At 43.0% G+C, this 19,855-nt stretch overlaps 1 protein-coding gene across 1 annotated transcript in view; it reads left to right on the plus strand.

The window, feature by feature from the left end:
- Positions 1 to 19,855, plus strand: part of SLC28A1 (solute carrier family 28 member 1) — a 320,021-nt gene that overhangs the window by 171,487 nt on the left and 128,679 nt on the right. The window contains exons 7-9 of the mRNA XM_069222341.1: positions 8,717 to 8,830; positions 10,717 to 10,794; positions 16,248 to 16,328. Of these exons, the coding sequence (XP_069078442.1) occupies positions 8,717 to 8,830; positions 10,717 to 10,794; positions 16,248 to 16,328 (273 nt within the window). The remainder of the gene's footprint in view (positions 1 to 8,716; positions 8,831 to 10,716; positions 10,795 to 16,247; positions 16,329 to 19,855) is intronic.

Genomic DNA, 19,855 nt, shown 5'->3' on the forward strand with positions numbered 1-19,855 from the left:
ACAGTTTGCGAATGCAAAATGCTTTAATACATCTGGCCCTCAATTGTTATTCGCTAAACGGTTAATACTAACTGTTCAAACTTCTTGACCATGCCTCCTCCAACCTGATGTCCTACCAGCTGAGCATTACCTAACCTTACTGGCTCCTGTGTGAAAACGGATGTGGAAAATATTCAATAAGGGCTTTGGGGCCAGATGTAGGAAAGGAATTGCAACTCGCAAACGGCAAAAACTGCCGTTTGCGAGTTGCAAATCACATTTTCCTATGCAGAAATGCATTCTGCGAGTCGGACCGACTCGCAAAATGCATTTCAGAATCGCAAATAGGAAGGGGTGTTCCCTTCCTATTTGCGATTCCTAGTGGTATGCAACACCATTTGCGACCGCATATGCGGTCGCAAATGGTGTTGCAGTTACCATCCACTTCAAGTGGATGGTAACCCACTCTCAAATTGGAAGGGGTCCCCATGGGACCCCTTCCAGTTTGTGACTGGACCCAGAAACATTTTTTCAGGGCAGGGAGTGGTCCAAGGGACCACTCCCTGCCCTGAAAAAATACCGAAACTAAAGGTTTCGTTTTTTTTTTTAAGTGCAGCTCGTTTTCCTTTAAGGAAAACGGGCTACACTTAAAAAAAAAAAAACTGCTTTATTTAAAGCAGTCACGAACACAGAGGTCTGCTGACTACAGCAGGCCTCCATGTTTGCGAGTGCCCATAGTCGGTATGGGGCCGCAATTTGCGACCCACCTCATGAATATTCATGAGGTGGGTCATTGCGTCCCCATACCGACTTGCAGACGGTGTCTGAGACACCGTTCTGCATAACATTTTGCGACTTGCAAACAGCGAGTCGCAATGACTCGCTATTTGCAAGTCGCAAAATGTTATTTTGCTACATCTGGCCCTTGGTTTCTTCACTGTTACCAGGATCAAAGTAACTTAATTTTTTTACATTTTAGCTTTACTTGTTTTCTTTATTTTCACAAAGAGGGTGAGAATTGAGGAAAATATTGCGTCGCTAAATCATTGAATGTCGAGAAAAAGTGAAATAAGATGCCTCAAGTAAAGAATTTCGAAAGAATCTTTCCAGTCTGAATATGATTCTTTGACTGATTTCCCCCTTTCCTCTTGCCAGTTCCACCATTTTCATTTCCATTTCACATCTGTGTATCTAAGATTTACCAGACTAAAGTAATGGTAACATTTGGACATTTATAAATTGCAGTATGTGTCTGGTGATGTATCAAACTGAGTTACTCAGCCTCCAAACACACCGAAATACTTTCAGTAAAAGCAAAACTAAATTTAAAAAATAAATAATTGACAATGTTTTACTTGCCTATAATTTAACTGTATGGCTTGCCCTGTGATCTGGATTTCCCATTACTGATGACTTTGTAGTGGGTTATAACGATCTGGTTACCAGAGTATCATTTTTTAAACCTGATGGCAAACACATTTTTATCCTCCGGCCTCCTCTCTCTTGCAGGTTTCCAGTTCAGTAATGTTGGTTTTATAAAGGTCAGTCATTTACATTTCTAATGGTTCTTGCATATGGCGGCGGATGCACAAAGTTCCCATTAGCGCATGTATCCTTGTTACTGCCCAGACTGCTTCTCTCCTTAGCATCGACCCAGTCCATGCATACACCCACTGTTTCTGACTAACTGATGAAGCAGACCTCCTCTTGCTTCCATCGCTGTGGGTAAATGAGTCCTACAATGCTCTTTATTCCAGGCCCTGGCCAAACAAAGTGTGTCTGATCTGAAAAAGTGCTGCCAAATTGGAATTACTTGCTTTATATTGGGCTGCCACAGAGACTTCATCAAATTCACAATAAGGACAGAAAGCAACCCTTTAAGCCACATGGCAACATTTTCTAAGTTGGAGTCTACCAGGAATAGGAGGCTAGCGGTGCTGTCTACCTGAAACTGTAATCTCTGGTACCTAATGAGACAGACAAACACTGATGCTGATGCCTTGTCATTATTCCAGTGAAACCAACATGTGTGAAGGACCTCTGCAGTGCCATCAGGAAAGGCTGCTCGTGAGGTGATAACCAGCTCATGCTGTGGAACACCAATCCTAACATAATACCATCTGCTGATGGCAAAATCACCATCTTGTACCTGATGTCTTTATCCTCAACTACACATTCTGACATCAGCACAGCATAGTTGAAAGACCCCAAAACCTCTGTTTTGCAGGAAAATGTAGCAAACCTTGACATGACACAGATGTGTTCACAGAGGCTGCCATAATACTCCTGTAGTGGTAGAAACTGGGAGTAAAGGAAAGAATCATGTAAAGTGAAACACAAAAATACCATGCCACAGTCATCATGGCTGTTTAATCCCAAGTTTATTGTGAAATGGTGTTGAAATCATTACACGATGACTCGGGCATCTGGGTTAAGCTATGTCTTTAAACATTTCTACTGGTCTTGTCAAGCAACAGATGTAGAGAAGCACTGCAACATCTATGTATGGTCCATAGTCAGAAAGACTCAACTGATAGAAATGCTTAAGTTAATAAGGCTGATGAAAAATAGGACAACCTCTTGACATCCTAAGTGTGATACACAGCAGCAGCTCAACAGGGAAACTCTGCTTGACATGCTGAGAACATCAAAGCTTCACCAGATGCCAAAGTGGACCTGCTTGCAGTCTCAATAATCCATGTGGACAGCTGAACCAGGAATGTTGCAGTTAGTATTGCTCAATTTTCCCTTTTTTGGGAGGAATGCCTCAATATCTGCGGACCTTTCCTTTGGTGCCACCAGAGATGTCTGTTGACCAAAGACACACCTGTGCTATGTAATGTTTTATAGCAGCAGTTAGGTAAACCACAAACACTAGCCTCTCATACCAAAGCAAAGAACAGTGTTTGGAAGAAAGCTCACAACTACATCAGGGTCATGGAACAGGAGTTCTGCTGCACAATTTGGGACACAGACAGAGAATAAAGCAATAGGTCAATGGGACTCTGACCCTTACATTATTGTGATCCTGTTCCCTGACATTCCTTGGAGCAAGACTTGCAAGAAGAAAATGTCTTGGATTGTTTAGGTACTCCACCAAATCTGTCTAATTCCTATGGGACAACTGATTTTTTTACCACTGCTGAATTAAGAATAACAGAACTAAAGTGCTGTTACTCACAGCAAAACAGAGAATCATCAGAACAAGAACAATAACATGACTCCCTATCTCGTCCGGGGACAACTATATCAAACTCCCATGAGGAAGGTTGGCCATTGTTTCAGAAGGGTGTCCTTCCTATACCACTGGTAACTCTATCCCACCCTGTACTAACATTGGAACGAAGTTACAAAACTGTATAGCATATGGTAATTCAGCAATGAACATATCAAAGGCTGCCTGGTGTGCACCTTTTAATACCCTAGCAGTAGTTCCTTTTCCAGGGCTGCAATAGCTCTGCTTCTTGGTGTCCCTTGAGATGATACATTGCATTAGTAGACCTGACAACCGTGGTGTGGTCTTCACCCAAATGTTTTGCGTTCACCTCTCCTATTTTAGGAATTTTGTTTTTGTCAGCACTAGGACTCTGCTAACTAGTGCTAAAGTGCTTGTGCTCATCCCTAAAACATGGTGAAATTGGCCTACACCCGATTGCCACATTTAATTTACTTGTAAGTCCCTTATAAAGTATTAGGTTCTAGCACACCTCATCAGGGGAACACAGAGATATAGCAACATCTTTTAGAAAGCCAGACGGCCTGTAAATTAAATGCTGCTTAAAACATGTATCAAGCCTGCCACTGTAGCCTAAAGTGTAGTTTTAAACTGCCAATATGAGTGGCAAAATAAACCTTTTGCCAGGCCAAAACCTTCCTGTTGGACCTGGTTTTTGACAGGGACATCCCCAAACTTTTTGCCTCCTTCCTCCTATTTTTTCTGACCTGTTGTTGTTGGCTTTTGACCTCTGAGCACTTTACCCCTGCTAACCAGTGCTAAAGTGCATATGCTCTCTGTGTAAATTGTAATATTGATTGGTTTATCCATGATTGACTATTTAATTTACCTATAAGTCCCTAGTAGAGTGCACTACATGTGCCTAGGGCATGTAGATTAAATGCTACTAGTGGGCCTGCAGCACTGGTTGTGCCACCCACCTCAGTAGCCCCTTAACCTTGTCTCAGGCCTGCCATTGCAAGGCCTGTGTGTGCAGTTTCACTGCCACTTCGACTTGGCATTTAAAAGTACTTGCCAAGCCTAGAACTCCCCTTTTTCTACATATAAGTCATCCCTAATGTGTGCCCTAGGTAACCCCTAGAGCAGGGTGCTGTGTAGGTAAAAGGCAGGACATGTACCTGTGTAGTTATATGTCCTGGTAGTGTAAAACTCCTAAATTCGTTTTTACACTACTGTGAGGCCTGCTCCCTTCATAGGCTAACATTGGGGCTGCCCTCATACACTGTTGAAGTGGCAGCTGCTGATCTGAAAGGAGCAGGAAGGTCATATTTAGTATGGCCAGAATGGTAATACAAAATCCTGCTGACTGGTGAAGTCGGATTTAATATTACTATTCTAGAAATGCCACTTTTAGAAAGTGAGCATTTCTTTGCACTAAAATCTTGTTGTGCCCTTCAATCCACGTCTGGCTAGGTTTAGTGGACAGCTCCTTGTGCATTCACTCAGACACACCCCAAACACAGGGTACTCAGCCTCACTTGCATACATCTGCATTTTGAATGGGTCTTCCTGGGCTGGGAGGGTGGAGGGCCTGCCCTCACACAAAGGACTGCCACACCCCCTACTGGGACTCTGGCAGACAGGATTGAGCTGAAAGGGAACTTGGTGCATTTCTTAGAGACTCTTTGAAGTCACCCCCACTTCAAAGGCACAACTTAGTATAAAACAGGGCCTCTGCCCTACCTCATCAGACACTTGCTGGAGAAGAAACCGGAACCAGAAACTACATCCTGCCAAGAAGAACTGCCTGGCTGCTCAAAGGACTCACCTGTCTGCTTTCTACAAAGGACTGCTGTCTTGCTGTTGCCCTGCTGCCTTGCTGAACTCTTGTCTGGCTGTGAAAGTGCTCTCCAAGGGCTTGGATAGAGCTTGCCTCCTGTTCCTTGAAGTCTCAGGACCAAAAAGACTTCTTCCTTTCACTTGGACGCTCCGTGCGCCGAAAATTTCGACGCACAGCTTGTTTCGCGGCGAGAAAAACGCCGCACACCGACGCTGATCGACGCGACGCCCTCGGGACGATCGAGACTTCGACGCACAACCTCGCAAGGACAAAGCCGCCCGACTTTCCAGGAGAAATCGACGCGACGCCTACCGTGAGTGCGAAACTTTGACGCACGGCCTCGCAAGGACAACGCCGCCCGACTTCCAAGGAGAAATCGACGCGACGCCTGCCGTGAGACCAAACTTTCGACGCACGGCCTCGCAAGGACAACGCCGCCCGACTTCCAAGGAGAAATCGACGCGACGCCTACCGTGAGATCGAAACTTCGACGCGCAGCCCCGCAGAACGACGCGCAGCCGGAAAACAAGCAGGAGAATCCACGCACAGACCCGGGACATCTGGTAATCCCCGCGATCCACAAAAAGAGACTGTCTGCGCGCCGGAAAACGACGCCCGACTTCCCCGCGTGGAAAAGAACGACGCAAGTCTTTGTGTGCTGAGGAGAAATCGACGCACACACCCTTTTTCCACGCATCCCTTTTCCTGTGGCCCTCTGAGGAGATTTTCCACCAGAAACCAGGTACTTTGTGCTTGAAAGACACTGTATTGCATTCTACAGACTTAAGACACTTTATATCACTTTCCTGTGATAGTTCTACAATTATCCTGATAAATATTATATATTTTTCTAAACACTGTGTGGTGTATTTTTGTGGTGTTATATGGTGGTATTGTATGAATTATTGCACAAATACTTTACACATTGCCTTCTAAGTTAAGCCTGACTGCTCGTGCCAAGCTACCAGAGGGTGGGCACAGGATAATCTTGGATAGTGTGTGACTTACCCTGACTAGAGTGAGGGCTTTTGCTTGGACAGAGGGTAACCTGACTGCCAACCAAAAACCCCATTTCTAACATTTCCTTTATAACACATTTAAGTCATCCCTAAGATAGGTCCTAAAAAGCCCATAGGGCAGGGTGCATTATATTTAAAAAGTAGGGCATGTATTATTACATTTTACGTGTCTTGGTAGTAAAAAACTCCTCAGTTCCTCACTACTAAAAGGCCTACCTTTAGTAGTGGATAACATTGGGTTACCTTATTATATTCAATAAGTGCTAACTTTTGATTGGTAGCACATAGAAATATCATGTTTGGATTCAAATGAACAGTAATTTAAAAACATCTTTAATGGTAAAATTAGATTTTCAGTCACAATTCTAAAAATGTCACTTTTAGAAAATTCCACTTTCTTGCCCTAACCTGCTGCCAGTGTTGTGAGTCACATGAATCTGAACAACTTAGCTGTTCTTGTTTGTCAATTCCTCCCAGACAGTGAGATAAAGGGGGGACTAGGTGCTGGCAAAATGGGCCTTCATGCCAGGTTGGTTGGGTGTGGAACTGTTTTCTGCCCCATTTGTATGTCAAAGGTCTGTCTCCAAACACCCACACAAAGGAACCTGATGCTAGTCTTTTTTCATCCCTGGCTTCTTGAACCGTTGCATAGGAAGGAAAGAACTTTCCAGAACCAGATTTGGGGGTATACAAAATCTCCTGCCACTTCAAAGGCTGGCACCAGGTATAACGTTTGGTCCCTCCGAATGACTTGTCAGTACACTCATGGGTCTGTGGAAGGCTTCAGAAGGGCTACCCGGAATCACACAGGACTGCCCTGCTGCTTGAGGCCTTCCTTATTCTCCAGAGGACTGCCCTCCTGCCTCCAGAACACTGCCCTGATGTTTGAGGCCTGCCTTGCTTCCCAGAGGGCTACCCTGCTGCGAGAGGCTTGCCTTGATGTTTGAACCCAGGACTACAAGAGTGATTCCACGGGCTAGTTGGCTGGCCCTCTGTGAGTGCTACAGGGACATATAAGGCTTCAGAGACCTTGTACCCTGCACATTGCCTCTTCTGGTGTGAATCCTAACTCCCCCAGGTGGAATCCCCCAATCCTGGACCTTTGGAAGTGGTGTTACACATGCTGTTCTTGCCTAACCCTAAAAGTGACAGAACCTACAGAAGACCATGACCTACCTGCTAGCGATCCACCCAACATGTTTCGCCAGTCGGCCCGACTTTGCTGAAGCTCCTGTTCTTCTCCGCAGTAGCAAATCATGTGAAGCAAGACATCTGAGCGATGGAATCCGGCCTTGTGGAGCCCTCTTCAGACTTCCAAAATGTTGTCTCTGTCCAAAGGTAAAAATCTTCATTGGGCTCGAAGGCAACGGTCTCCCTCTGGATGACAATGAACTCCTCGGCCTGGCTTTTTTCTGCCATTGTTAACAGCTTCACTTAGTCCTCGCCCAGAGCTTCCCAGCAATGATGACTCCTCCTCAGGCAGAGCCAGCTGTCTTGCCTCACTGATCTCTACCTTCTCCTGCACTTTTTTCCACAAAAATGTCCAGGTTGAAAGGTAAGCTGAGGATGAGCACAATCCACCTCTTGTATCTGACCAGCGCGTCATTGCAGATGGCCTTAACTTTTGACTTTCCCCAACCGGATTCCTAGGAGCTAGATTTCTCTAAAAACTTTAAAGGTCCATGACTCTGGTTCTACTGATTGGATGTAATTCAATTTGGTGTAGTTTTATTGATTAAATATGACTGTTTCTATTTTTCTAGATTTTTTGGAGTTTTCCTTGTGTTATTTTTTCACTTTATTGCATGCATAAATACATTGCACATTGTCACTAAGTTCAGTCTGACTGCTTTTGTGCTAAGCAACCAAACGGTGAAGCACAGGTTAATTTAGTGACTTTTGTGGTTTACTATGACAAGGAATGCGGTTGTTGCTTAATTAGGGGTTTCCTCCCCCTCAATAACCCAATAACCCAATTTCTTACATATGTGGTTTACAGAAATGTAAGAGTGATTATATAGAAGATGCGCATCTCTTGTATGAGGAGAAAAAAAGACTCCATTGTCTTGAAATGGTGGACAGGGAGACTGTTAAATCTTTTTCCCAGTTTGTGCCTCTTGCTCCCCTCACAGAGGGCTCCTTACATCAGTACAAGCCGAGTCCGCACACTGCTAGTGCAGTGTGAACTGGGCACACACCCACAACTAAGTGATGGAATAGGCTACTACCATTCTCTGTCACATCAAGAGAGAGGGACCAGCTAAGCCCAGCTGCTACGTCCACCGTGACCCACCCACCTTGGGAACTACCTTGTCCTCTAGACAGAGGCTGTGCTGGTGGCCCACTAATACCCATCGTAGCAGTTAGGGCCCCATGGTGCAACCTATCAGGAGCAGATAAATATTATTGTGTTATCTCATAGGACTCACTCAATACCTTGTCTCCTCATTCCTGAAAGTTTACTCTTGGGCAGTGTACATTTGAGAACCAAGTGATCTCTCTCTTAATTTTATAACATGCTTTTATTCTTATATACTCCTCTTTGTACTTATCCTAGTGTGCAACGTTGGTTTGATGCCATTATTCTCTTTATCCTGTACCTTTTTTATGCCATGTGACCGGATTCCCATAAATGTAATTGTTTCTCGTGTGATTCTTTGACTCTAGAACAGATTGTATGATCGTCTATACCTTCTCTCGTAGGTTTCCTGGCGAGCAGTGCTTTGGGGGCTAGGCCTGCAGTTTGCTCTTGGGCTCTTTATCATCAGAACAGAGCCTGGATTTCAAGCTTTTCAATTTCTTGGTCGGGAAATTCAGGTAGGGTGCAATGACTATGAGATGTTTTCTACCCCGATGGCGGTCTCAAAGAAATATGACAATGCATTATGCACATCCAGTGTATCTGAAGTGTATATGATTTATTTTTTCTCAGTTTCTCTTGTTCCACACCTGTTTATTGGGAGTAACTCTCAGCACACAAAGAGCTATGTCAAGCATGGGGCAGGGTCTGTAATTGTAATCATGAATAGCAATCTATATACCATGTGAGGGTTTCCTGTAGTTGAAGAATAAATAGAATGGCTCTCTCTCCTTAGAGGACAATTAAGTTGAAGTTCTGAGCATTTAATGGTTCACCTTTGTCATTCCGTCCTTGGTCTGAAGAGCGTAATCTCTGCAGTGTCACGTGACAGATTAAGCTCTGACCAATCAGGGACTCCATGCGATGATTATTAGAGAGCTCAGCGCTACAGAGAGGTTATGATTTATGATTATGGTTTTCATGCAATATGGAGAAAGCTTTACTTCGCAGCTTTGTCAAGTTGCAAACTTGTCCATAGTGTAAGGATACATGTAACATTTCTGCAAACTAATATGTTACTGATTTATGAAATGGCAAGGAATTACATAATCACTTCTAATATTGATTGCATAATTGTAAATTGTATAACAACATCTTCTGAGGAGGAAAACTGCTGTTCATTCGCAACTGAAAAGGTTAACAGGAATCTCAGACAAGTGCTCCCTTCACAGGTAGGGGATCTGTACTTCTATATTCACCACAATATGCTGATGAAACGATGTTGAGCGAGAAGATTTCCATCCTTTTTTTTAGTGCATGTAGATAATAACAGTTTACAAGAGAGGGTACAGCTTTAACTGGATGATGTGGGGCTAGAGGAGGAGCGGATGCTGAGAGAGGAAGTGGTGCATATGACTACATGCCATTTTGTATGCCTCCCAGTCCATCAAGTGAACAATTGAAACAATAGTTTCAAAAAGTGTTATATGCCATAGTGAGAAAAAAAACAGACATTTGCGTTTATGCCACAAAAGTGCATTGGAGCTGTGAAAACTGTTGTAAGCAAGCACTGGAAAAGACAATAGGCATGTGGTTGGCTGCCAGGCTTTTGCCTGTCAGTGCTTGTTTTACCATGATTATTGTAAAATCTTTTCATTGAGAGAGATGTTGAACCATCACCAATATACAAAAAAACAATAAACGCAAGAATATTTGTTGGTCTCAAACAGCACACATTGTTGAAGGGAACTACTTTGTGTATGTATGTGCTGAGGATGATGTCACAGTGAAGTTAGCCAAGAGTCGCAGTGGGCTGCCCATTGCTCCATACTGTATGCTACAGCGGGCATAAACACATTTTAATGGCACAATAAGAGACTACGAGATGAAACGGACTGGCTGCAGTCATTTGGAAATATATTATATGTCTACTGAATTAGACATAATTAGAGCTTAATTTGAACCAACGGTAGAGGTGGAGCCTATCGGCACTCATTGTTGGGAGCCACAACTTATTTTTTCTTCTCGGATATTGACCGGAAGCAAGAGACAAAAACACACAAACGGGAAAGAAGGAAAAAGAGAAAGACTAAGAAGGCGACAAAGGGAGAAAGCAGGGACCAGAAAGAGTGGGATACTGGGGCAGCAGTGGGTGGTAGTGAATTAAAGAGGTCTAATTTGAATTCACCACTATGCAGCCTTAATATTAGGAGTACTGATTGTTAAAAGCACCACCCGAGGAGACCTCTGGGCACTGGCACTCATTCTTTAAAATAAGTAAGCACTGAATATAATTTTAATAAAATGAAAAGGTCTTGGCTAGCGCCAGACCCAACAATGTAGTAAGGCTTTAAAGCAGTTAAAGTAAGTAGTTACTGACCGAGCTTCTATCTCTTTTTTTCAGACTTTCTTGAATTACACCACGATAGGCTCAGGTTTTGTATTCGGGCAGACATTGATCAAAGATGTCTTTGCTTTTCAGGTGAGACAATAATCACTCAGCAATGTCTTTTTTTTAATACATGTAAACAGAACAAGAAGAAGGGTTAACAACATTGTCTTCATCGTGTACCTGCTTTGTTAAAAATGGTTTGATAACAGTACAACTCGTTTCCACTGTTGCCTTTAAGTATAAACTCTTCGTCCATTTTCCTAGTAACATTCGTAAGAGTGTCCTGATCCGTTACATCGAAATGGTTTACCCATCCTAGCTCTAACTTTTTTTTATCTGTTTCCTGCATGAAATGCCTATTTTATGATCAACTGAGGTTTATTTTATTTCATTAAAAGAAAACATAAATAGGATACTATATGTATTGTCTGAGGTCTGCATTAGTGGTGACTTTATAGAAATCATTAACTTCAGACCCTTCAGACTAGCTCAAGGAGACTTTCTGGCTTTCTGGCTGTAGTTACTACTTTGTAGCCAGGTCCAAAGGGTCCAGCTTCAATGCAGTATCTTTTATATACTGTTTACAAGTTCAAAACTGCCCTAATTGCAAATATGGGCCACTTTTTTGTCTATCTGATTCGCCAATGGGGACCACTTTCATAATTGTGCCTGGGCCTATTTTCGGTCTCAATACAACCGTGCATAAGAGTCTCACAAACAGTTGCGGCTGGTGACTTTGCAAAGTGGCGGGGTGGGGGAAAGCAAAAATTGAATTAAATTAAATTAAGAAACTTAACTTACCTAGTCGCTGCTGCCACACCGCCGATGCGCTCCAGGCTCCCAGCCTGCCCTGTGCCAATCATGACGCTGCTCAGAGCAGCATTATGATTGGCTGGATCCCCCTGGCTGGGCAGTCCAATGCAGACTGGAAGCCTGGGCTGTCTCCCTCCAACTCGGCAACACAGTGCCGGGTTGGAGAGAGCCCTAGTGCACATGTGTGTTTGGCCTGCCTGAGAAGGCCTCCAAACATACATGCGCACTGAGGGGAGTGCTTTGTGCATTCCCCTCAGTGCTCGACACCCCCATTGCCCTGCCCCTTTAAATATAAAACAATAATAAACAGCGTTTATTATCATTTGATCGCTAAAGGTTTACAGCTTCTGCTGCTGCTGGCGGTGGGGAGGGAGGGGCAGTGACACTCACCTGCTCACAAAAGGAGGATTTCTTGCTGGGTTGACCATATATCTTTAATTACAGATCCACAATCTATACATAGCACCACAATTATGATAGTTCAGACACTGATGGCAGTCTACCTTTGACAGGAGGAAAAGCAGACTCCTGTCTCAGGTGGAGTCCTTCTTTACTAATTTTACAGCAAATGATCACTCAAGGAGTGTGCTGCAACCTTACAAGCAAGAGATCACCCTTGAGTAGCAAAGTAACATTGATGCGGGGGCGGCTCCTCCGCAAAGGCGGAGGAGCATCACCCTTCTGGCCAAGAGCCAGGAGATTAAAAATAAAACAATAGTCAAACTATTGTTTTATTTTTCATCTGCTGGCTGAACCAGCAGTGCAGGGAGGGGCAGGGCCACACAATGTCAGAGGGGGAGTAGAAGCGATTGCACCTAAGTGCGCATGCGTGTTTGGCCGGCCATCTTAGGCCGGCCAAACACACATGCACATTTAGGTTTCTCAGCCGGACTGGAGAAACTGCACAGACCCCAGCGCTGTATCTGAGCGACTGGCCAAGCCATTCAAACCAATCCTGATGCTGCTTTCATGCTAAGTTTAGCATGATAGCAGCACCATGATTTCTGGAGAGCCTGTGTTGTTGTCCCACTGAACGCTAGGATACCAACCATCAGGAGCAGAAGAGAGCAAGGCGGCAGGAGGCAACAGGAGAAGGCAGGAAAGGTAAGTTTTTTTTATTTTTTATTGTTTTTGTGTTCCTGTCCCCGCCGTCTCCCCACCCCCTTTTAACATTTGCAGTGGCCACCGCTGCATTGAAGGAATGTTCCTGGGGAAGGCCGAGAGGAATTTAAGGAAGATGATTTTGGGGACATTTTGTGCCAGCCACGGGCCTGTTTCAGGTTTTACATCACCTTCAGAAAAATCTATTTTTGCTTGAACCATTTTCATTAGAAGAGAAAGAGGATGTTTTTCTTTGTTATGAGAAGAAACACAAAAACCTTATCCTGCTCAACGCAGTTTGCAAATGTAGTACAAGAGAATGGAAGGAGATGGAACATCTAGCTTTGCCGAGATTTTGAAGTGCTATCCCTTGAAACACTTAAGGGAAAGAATGTCCATGTGTAGTTGAAGTGGATTCTTTAATGAAAGCCTTGCATTTCAGAACACTATAATTTCAGAACATGCTGCCCTATGTATGCCGTCAACGTAAAAGACGTTTCTGTCAAGTGCGTCTACTTTGCTTCGAAGTTTGCAATGTGTGCCTGTACTGATGCTACGTATTCAGTACAATTCCTTTTAAGAGTCTTCCAGACACTATCTGCCCATATGCATAGCGGCTGCGGACTCAGTTTCTTCCACATCAGCTGAAAGACAAATTTAGATGTGCTCTTAAAGTGCAGATGCTTCTCAGAAATCTTTCCTGCTGCAATTCTCTTTTACCGGGGCAACTTCGTTTGGCACCAAGTTGGAGGAATAAATGAAGCGAGGACTGAATGCTAATGGCCCTAGCATGTCCTTTTGTCAGAGACCTAGTCATCAGACAGATTTAAAACATCCAGGGAGCCTTTTAAAGGCAGTGGTCGTGGCTGGGGAGCCACTTTCCTGGCTTTTCCTGGCTGACTGGCTATTTTATTTATTTTTCTAATGGTTGTAAAGATGTGCAGGTGCTTCCTAATAACAAACAGTTGCTAAATTACGAGAAACTCATTCAGGTCCCTTAAAAGCATATTAGTCCATTAAACATATGTGCAAGTGTTTCTTCCGCCTCCAAGGAAAGAGAAACTGGTTTCTTGTTTATCTTCTCTGTTTGAAAAGACTGAAGTTTCAACTTAAGATAGATTGAGGGTTTAGGAGTAGATGGGTCCTGTCTACGCGTTTTGGTTCTAGGCACTAATTTTACTTCAAAATGCATCTCTCCGGTTCTACTGATTGTATTTTTTTGGTTTGGTGTCTAATAATATATTACATTTTACTCTATTTTTCGAAATTGGTGTGGGAATTTTCACTTTATTAAAGGTTTTAAGTGATGCATTAGTACTTTACACATTACCTCTGAGTTAAGTCTGACTGCTTTGTGTCAAGGTACCAGAGAGTTCAGCATAGGTTAATTTGGGGGTTGCTTGTGTTTCACCTTGACAGATTGTGGGTCCGGCCTGAGAAAGATTTACCCTGTCCCCATCTCCCAACTAGTAATCCAGTTTCCAACAGTAATCTAATGTTATTCTATGGAAGAGGTATGCCTTGCAGTAGTGAAAAACACTTTCAATAGTTTTTCACTACCAGGACCTGTAAAAAGTGCATGCCCAACTTTTTTAAATACAATGCACCCTGGCATATGGGCTGTTTAGTCCTTCCCTAGGGGTGATTTATATGTATTAAAAAGGAAAGTGTAGGCAAAAACTTGCTAAAAAAATAAATATGCCAATTGTGTGTAATACAATTATTTCATGTTTAAAAGAGAGCACAAGCATTTTAGCACTGGTTAGCAGTGGCAAGGAGGCCAATGTCGAGTCAATTAGGCAGTGGAGCAAACGTTTATCAGCATTCAGCTGTGACAGTGAAATGGCTTGATTGGCAGTTCTGAACTCATTTTCTTGAAAGAATGGATATGATTGGTCTAAAGTTGGAATCCATCTGGTCCCTCCTATGTGGTGGCACAGCACATGCTAAACAGTGTGATCATTTAGCAGCAGACTACTGAGTAATCTTCCGCATTTTGAAGATGGAGAGAGAAGAAACATTAGAGGGAGCTGTGTGTTTGTGAGAGAGAGAGAGAGAGTGAAAGGTTATGAAGTAGTGAAACAATAAGAAACTAAACTAGTTCATAGGTCTTTTTGTAGTAGATGTTTGTCCTTTGGTGAATGGCCGCCATTTCCCCTTGTTACATCACCATTTTCCTAATTCTTGGTGACTTTAGGAAAAAGAAGAGAAAGACAGATGCTCCATTGAGTGTCGGTGTCTCATTATACAAAGAGCGAAGGGTAGAAAAACTGGGAGAACAAATGTAAAGTAATGCCTTTCTTGCAGACCACATCACTTTAATTTTTATCTCTTATGGCACAGTGGTTCAAGATGCATCTTAAATTTCAAAATCATCCTGGACCATTGGTTGTGGTTGTGGCCATTGAGGACTTGAACCAAGTTGCAGCGCTGTATATAGCAGCCATGGGAGTGCTGAATGGTCAAATGCACGTGATTACTATGATTTTTGTTTGTTTGCTCAAAACTTTATAAAAATAGTACTGCTTTGACAGACCTTCTTGCTGATGGTGGTTAAAAAAAGTGTTAATTGCAGTCTTTCCAAGCCTCAGCAGAAGGCTTCAAATCAGACATGATACCCCAGATATAGTGGCAAAAATAAAATACCCCACAGGTACTAATACCAAATCCCTGCTCCAAAGTCTTGTGTAGTCTGGTGTGCAGTCAGTGTATCATGCCACAAACTGGAGAGTCATTATCAGATGTTTGAACAAGGGCCCCTCTGTCTGGGGCAGATGTTGCCAGTATATGGAATCAGAAGTATTGGTAGTAACTGGTGGCACCGCTGAGCTGTGTCATTTTTATGTTGTGTTACTTTTATCTGTATAGCGCACTAATCTCTCGAGAGGATGTTTAGGCGTTTGCCTGAAGTGATACCTGGAAGGACCCAGGCAGGAAAAATCTGAGCCAGGACCCCTGCCCTAAATAGGGTGGACCTACTGAAGCAGTTAAGGTAGCAGTCCTGAGGCAAGTGGGCCATTGCCAAGACTGTCCAGTGGCAGAGCCAGCAAGTGTTTCGTCGCCAGACAATCAGCAGTTCCAAAACCTCTAGATTTAAGGAAAGAACTGCAGGTTTGTGGTCAAGAGCTTTCTTGATTTACCACATGCTGATCACACACTCCACCAGTCCTTTAAGAGACCATCCGGTGAATCAGGTCACACTATATCATCAAACAAACAATGCAACACATTAGAGTGCTTAATATATTCCAAAAATGAACTATCGTAATAAAGAACAGCCACGAAGTGCGCCCACCTAGCACAAATAACACATTGAAAATGCAAACACATTTTAAACGATTTTATAAATTATTTTAAAAAAATAAAAATGTAAATTTGACACCTATAACAAATTATTGGATCTGAAAGCGTGCAAATATATTATCCTCAATTGCTGAGCGTGTGAATTACACTGACGCATTTTAAAAACGCCTGTGTTTTAGTTTTGAAAATAAAAAGCACACCCTTCGTGTATTCAATAAAAGGTTGCTCTGCACTTTTTTAAGATCGTAGGGACAACGGTCCTTAAAAGAGCATTAAACATAGCGGAATGAAGCGATTGGTACCAATTCTATGTTTCTCCTGTACAGGCGCTGCCAATTGTGGTGTTCTTCAGCTGTGTAATGTCGGTGCTTTACTTCCTGGGAATTATGCAATGGGTGATCCTCAAGGTAAGAGATTTACCTCCCAAGGTAATTTTATACTGATGTTGTTTCGAATCCCTGGTGATAGATTAAGGCAGTGCTTCCTCCAAATACCATTTACCACTGAATTATGAAAACAAGATGTGGTCATGTGAAATAAAGAAAGTTTGTGAACATTTGTTATGTGGCTTTTTATTGTGGTGGAAATGTGTTTAGTTGTTTTTGTAAAGATGTGTTTTTTGTGCTGGAGTATTTCGATATGGATTTGTTGTATTACACTGTAATTGTTATGTTGCGTTGTTTTGACTGTTTGGTGATGTGCGTTTTAATGATTTAATGTTTTAATTATGTTTTTATTATTTTCTATATGCAATAGGATTATGTTTAGTTGTTTATTTTAGATACGACACATGTTTCTGCTATGTTTCCAGCCAAAAGCAGCACGTCTTCAAAGGTCTGGTGGCTGCAACTACTTACCACCGTTTAAGGTGGTAAAATGACACTGTTTCAGCTCTTTAACTACTAAACAAATCAGTCAGCCCACAAAGATGGCCGAAAATGTGTCTTAACCTACTGCTTCTAGTGTTCACTTAATGTGGTACAGCTTTCTAATGTCGTCGGAGGTAGGAGGTAACATGAGTTTTGCTCCTGGTAACAGGACCTTTGCTTCTGGTGTCTTTACATGACAAAGCAGAAACAAGTGGAATAGTAAGAAAGAACTAATAGTCAGAAGGGTTGAATTTAGGAATATAGAAGTCTGAGCAAGTAAGTAAACATAGGTAACACATATTATTATTAGATAGATAGATAGATAGATAGATAGATAGATAGATAGATAGATAGATAGATAGATAGATAGATAGATAGATAGATAGATAAATTGATTTGGGGGCTCTCTGTACAGAAATATTTTTTAATTTTATTATCCATTTCCAGTAACTCAAGCGTGCATGATGCTAAACGTTGCTATGAATCACTTTAATAGCAAAGCTAGACAAAAAATTTGAAATATGTTATACTCAGATTCCCAAAAATCAATACATTGATCCAGGGTAGAGAGAGAGAGAGAGAGCCAGCGATCAAGATTGGCAAAATGGTAGATTGACAGAGGTCAAAGAAGGAAAGATCACTTTCCCAGCAGCCTGGGATGTAGTATACTGCTTATAATAGTTTAATCTGGGGAGGGCCCATGACTCACAAAGGATCAAGGTGTCCCCATCCTCACCGACAATGGCAATAAGCAGAGCAGCTATATGTATGGTTTATGCCATGGCATGTTTTTCGTGTGTATATATATTCAAACAAAACAATGTGGTCAATCAAAAGCAGAATGTAAGCGGCAAAGTCTGTGCAATTGCTTAATATCTCATTGGAGAGGCAGTGCGAGTATTAAGAGAGTTGGTTCCAAAGGTGAATTAATAGTGATATGCAGTCTGTGCAACAGTAAACAATGTCATGCCAGTTTTGTTCTACTGTAGTAAGAAACTGGGATTTGACCTTTGCACTGTAGTGCCAAATGTGTCAATGCATGTTTATTAGTACAGTTACTGTAAATAACATGTTTATTTTCACTACTATAGCATACATATATATAATCTAGGTATGTTGATTTGAAGTCTTGCCTTGGCCGTATAGTTGTAGTTCATATTCTGCAGTCAATATTGTTGTAGGTTGATATTAGAAACTCAATATTCTGGTAAAACTCTCTTAAAAGTAAGTATTGTTTTCAGACTAACTGCCAGCATCACAAATGTAGCCCGTTTATATGCTTTAAAGATAGCCACTTGTGGAGCACAGGGTTATGAAAGACTGGAAAGCACTGATTTGTTATTGTAGTTGAAGAGAGAGTTTCACCTATATCCATCCACACTGGCAATGCTCAGAAACATGTTCTTTAGGTTACCTTCTTTAATGGTGCCAACCAGCACCTCTATTTACTTGCTTACTCCCTTTATATCAGCTAGAAAGTTGGAGCTTTTGGTATCTTCAAGCTCAGCTCATCACTGATGATAATATTCATGTAGGCTGTTAGACCTGACAGCCTTAGGGTGGTCACCCCTAACTTTTTGCCTGCCTCCCTCCACTTTTTGGACACTGTTTCTGCTGGTTTTTAGACTCTGCGCACTTTACCACTGCTAACCAGTGCTAAAGTGCATATGCTCTCTCCCTTTAAACATGGTAACATTGGATCATACCCAATTGGACTATTTAATTTACTTAGAAGTCCCTAGTAGAAGGCACTATATGTGCCCAGGGCTTGTAGATTAAATGCTTCTAGTGGGCCTGCAGCACTGATTGTGCCACCCACTTAAGTAGCCCCTTAACCTTGTCTCAGGCCTGCCATTGCAAGACCTGTGTGTGCAGTTTCACTGCCAATTCGACTTGGCATTTAAAAGTACTTGCCAAGCCTAAAACTCCCCTTTTTCTACATATAAGCCACCCCTAAGGTGTGCCTTTATGTAACCCCTAGGGTGCTGTGTGGGTGAAAGGCAGGACATGTACCTGTGTAGTTTACATTTCCTGGTAGTGTAAAACTCCTAAATTCATTTTTCCACTACTGTGAGGCCTGCTCCCTTCATAGGCTAACATTGGGGCTGCCCTCTTACATTGTTGGAGTGGTAGCTGCTGATCTGAAAGGAGTAGGAAGGTCATATTTAGTATGGCCAGAATGGTAATACAAAATCCTGCTGACTGGTGAAGTTGGATTTAATATTAATATTTTAGAAATGCCACTTTTAGAAAGTGAGCATTTCTCTGCACTTAAAACTTTCTGTGCCTTACAATCCACGTCTGGCTGGGTTTAGTTGACAGCTCCTTGTGCATTCACTCAGACACACCCCAAACACATGATACTCAGCCTCACTTGCATACATCTGCATTGTGAATGGGTCTTCCTGGGCTGGGAGGTTGGAGGGCATGCTCTCACACAAAGGACTGCTACACCCCCTACTGGGACCCTGGCAGACAGGATTGAACTGAAAGGGGACCTGGTGCTCTTCTAAGCCCTTCTTTGAAGTCTCCCCCACTTCAAAGGCACATTTGGGTATAAAATCAGGGCCTCTGCCCTACCACCTCAGACACTTCCTGGAGAAGAAACTTGTAACCAGAACCTGCATCCTGCCAAGAAGAACTGCCTGGCTGCCCAAAGGACTCACCTGACTGCTTTCTGTGAAGGACTGCTGCCTTGCTGTTGCCCTGCTGCCTTGCTGCTCCCTGGCTGTGGTGAAGAAGTGCTCTCCAAGGGCTTGGATAGAGCTTGCCCCCTGTTCCCTGAAGTCTCAGGACCAAAAAGACTTCTCTCTTGCAACTGGACTCCTTGTGCGGCAAAGATTAGAAGCACAGCTTGCCAAAAACGACGGACAGCCTGTCCCGCGGTGAAAAATTCACCGCACGCTGAACCGGGACGACGCTGCTCTACTTTGCAAGGAAAAGATCGATGCGGTGCCTTCGGTGCGACCGCAACTTCGACGCACGGCCCACCAAATCGACGCGCAACCGACCTGGGACGACACCACCCGACTTCCAGAGGGGAAATCGACGCAGCGCCTGCCATG

The sequence above is a fragment of the Pleurodeles waltl genome, chromosome 3_1 (genome assembly GCF_031143425.1).
Source record: "Pleurodeles waltl isolate 20211129_DDA chromosome 3_1, aPleWal1.hap1.20221129, whole genome shotgun sequence".
Classification (NCBI taxonomy): Eukaryota; Metazoa; Chordata; class Amphibia; order Caudata; family Salamandridae; genus Pleurodeles; species Pleurodeles waltl.